This window comes from Condylura cristata, unplaced genomic scaffold, assembly GCF_000260355.1.
Source record: "Condylura cristata isolate star-nosed mole 26May11 unplaced genomic scaffold, ConCri1.0 scaffold00020, whole genome shotgun sequence".
NCBI lineage: Eukaryota > Metazoa > Chordata > Mammalia > Eulipotyphla > Talpidae > Condylura > Condylura cristata.
The window spans coordinates 15,415,702-15,417,925 of NW_004567121.1; the positions used below are offsets into that span (position 1 = coordinate 15,415,702).

General features: G+C 62.9%; 1 protein-coding gene across 1 annotated transcript in view; it reads right to left on the reverse strand.

The window, feature by feature from the left end:
* SIX3 (SIX homeobox 3) overlaps positions 1–2,224 on the reverse strand; it is a 3,406-nt gene that overhangs the window by 950 nt on the left and 232 nt on the right. Inside the window, exon 2 of the mRNA XM_004686237.2 lies at positions 1,374–2,031. Coding sequence (XP_004686294.1) covers positions 1,374–2,031 — 658 coding nt within the window. The remainder of the gene's footprint in view (positions 1–1,373; positions 2,032–2,224) is intronic.

The window sequence follows — 2,224 nt, forward strand, 5'->3', positions numbered from 1 at the left end:
AGGGGCGGCCGGTGCCCTTATGCCTCCACTTCCAGCTCCGCCAAACGCACACCCAGAACGGCGGCGGCGGCGGGTGGCTCACGCCTACCTCTCCCGGGTAGGACCCGCCTGCTTTGCTCTCTGGATCCCAGAGCAGAGCGCAGGAACGGGGAAAGGAAAATCAGAAGTCTGGGAGCAAAAAAGTAGGAAAAGAAGAGGGAGAGAGAAGGGGGAAGTAGAAGGCAAAGGGAGAGGGGCTCAGAGCACTTTCAGGCTACCCCATCCCTGACCGGGGGAATGCCCCAACCGAGGACTCAAGAGTTTTCCCCACAAGAATACCTTCCCCTGGCCCATGGCTCTCCCCTCATCAGGCGAAAGCTTGGCTCCAGAGGCAAGTGTGAGGGGGCTGAGGTCTGAGGCCTGCGTGACCTGAACCCAAACACACTCAGCCCAGGAACTCACACTCAGCCTTCAGCTCCGGAACCTGAACCCTAAGGTGCTCCAGGCCCAGAGCCTTCCAGGGCTGTGTACCAGGCTCCTTGTCAGGCCTTTTGCCCAACTTCCTCCAGCACCCCCTTCTTCCCCATTTCTTCCCGTTCCCCCACTTTCCCTCTAATTATTTTCTCTCTGCTTCTCCGAGAATCCAGCTCTGCTGACTGGCTTCGCCCAGTACAACTTTGTGACTTTGTAGCTAACTTGCTGGCAGTGAAGTTGCTGCTGCTGTTGCTGCTGCTGTGGCTTCCCAGTTTAGTGTACCAAAGGGATGCTCCTTGGCTGGGGCAGGAAAGCAAGCAGGGTGCACACAGACGCACACACACACAGCCTCTGCACTCCTAGCCTGGCTCTCCTGCTCGGGTTAAGCAGCTTGCAGTGCCGAACGAAGAAGGCCCACTGCGCTGCACCATAGTCATTGGCTTTTTCCCCTTCCTGGCAGGGACCCAGGTTGGGTTTCCTCACCCTGACATTCGTGGACTCCTTCCTGGAGTTTTGCAATGGCAATAAGAACCAGAAAGCAAGGAGTGCTTTCCTTCCTCCCCTAACTGTAGGCTCCAGGGGAGGGCAGCGCTGGGGACCCCGCTGAGCAGGCGGCGCGGCTGCTGCCGCTCAGGGCTGATGTTCCCAGGGCCCGAGACCATTGGCTGCCGCCACTCGGGACCTCAGGCGCACACTCTCCGCCCTGACGGAAGCCCCTCGCCGCAAAGCAACCAAGAAACCCACAGCCCGCCCCTAGTCCGTGCGCCAGGACGAGCGGAAACTTTCTCCCACCGGCCCAGGGCCGGTGGCTTCTTGGCGCTCAGCAGCCGCTCCCACGGCGCCTCGCCCGCGCCCATTTCAAGCCCTCTCCCCCTCGCAGGCCCTGGACGCGACCCTCAGGGCGACTGCCCGCCACTGACCTGTTCTTGGCCGCCGCGGCGCGGTCGCGCTGCCTCCGGTTCTTAAACCAGTTGCCTACTTGTGTGGGAGTGAGGCCGGTGGCCTGCGCCAGTTCGCGTTTCTTGCTGGGGTTGGGGTAGGGGTCCTGCAGGTACCACTCCCGCAGCAGGCTCCGAGTCCGCTCCTTGAAGCAATGCGTCTTCTGCTCGCCGTCCCAGATGGTGCGCGGCAGCGGGAACTTCTTGCGCACGCGGTACTTGTCCACCGGGCCGAGCGGGCGGCCCCGCAGCTTTTCTGCCTCCTGGTAGTGCGCCTCGAGCCACATGGCCTGCAGCTTGCCGTGAGACTCCTTGGTGAACTTGTGGTTCTCCAGGATGTGGTAAAGGTCGCGGAAGTTGCCCGTGTGGAAGGCAACCACGGCGCGCGCGCGCAGGATCGACTCGTGCTTGTTGATGGCCTCGCACGCCCCGGGGGCCACCGGCAGCGACCAGAGGAAGCGGCCCAGCCGCTCGATGTCGCCCGTCTCCTCCAGCGTCTCGCAGACGCTGGCCACCTGCTCCGGCGAGAAGTTGAGGGTGGGCAGCTGGAACATGGACAACTCTTCCGGGGGGGCCCTGGAGCCGCCGCCGCTGCCGCCGCCGCCGCCGCCCGCACGGCTCCCGCCGCCGCTACTCGCCAGAAGTAGGGTGCGGTGGTGAGAATCCGCGAAGTTTGGCAACAAGAAGTGGGAGGAATAGAGGTCTAGGGGGGAGCGGAATACCATGGACTGACCTGAGAGGAGAGGAGAAAATTCAGGGAGAGGTAGAGAGAGGGGAGGAAGAGGAGGAGAGGGGCGTTGAGGACCAGGAGGAGGGAGAGGAGAGGGGGGAGG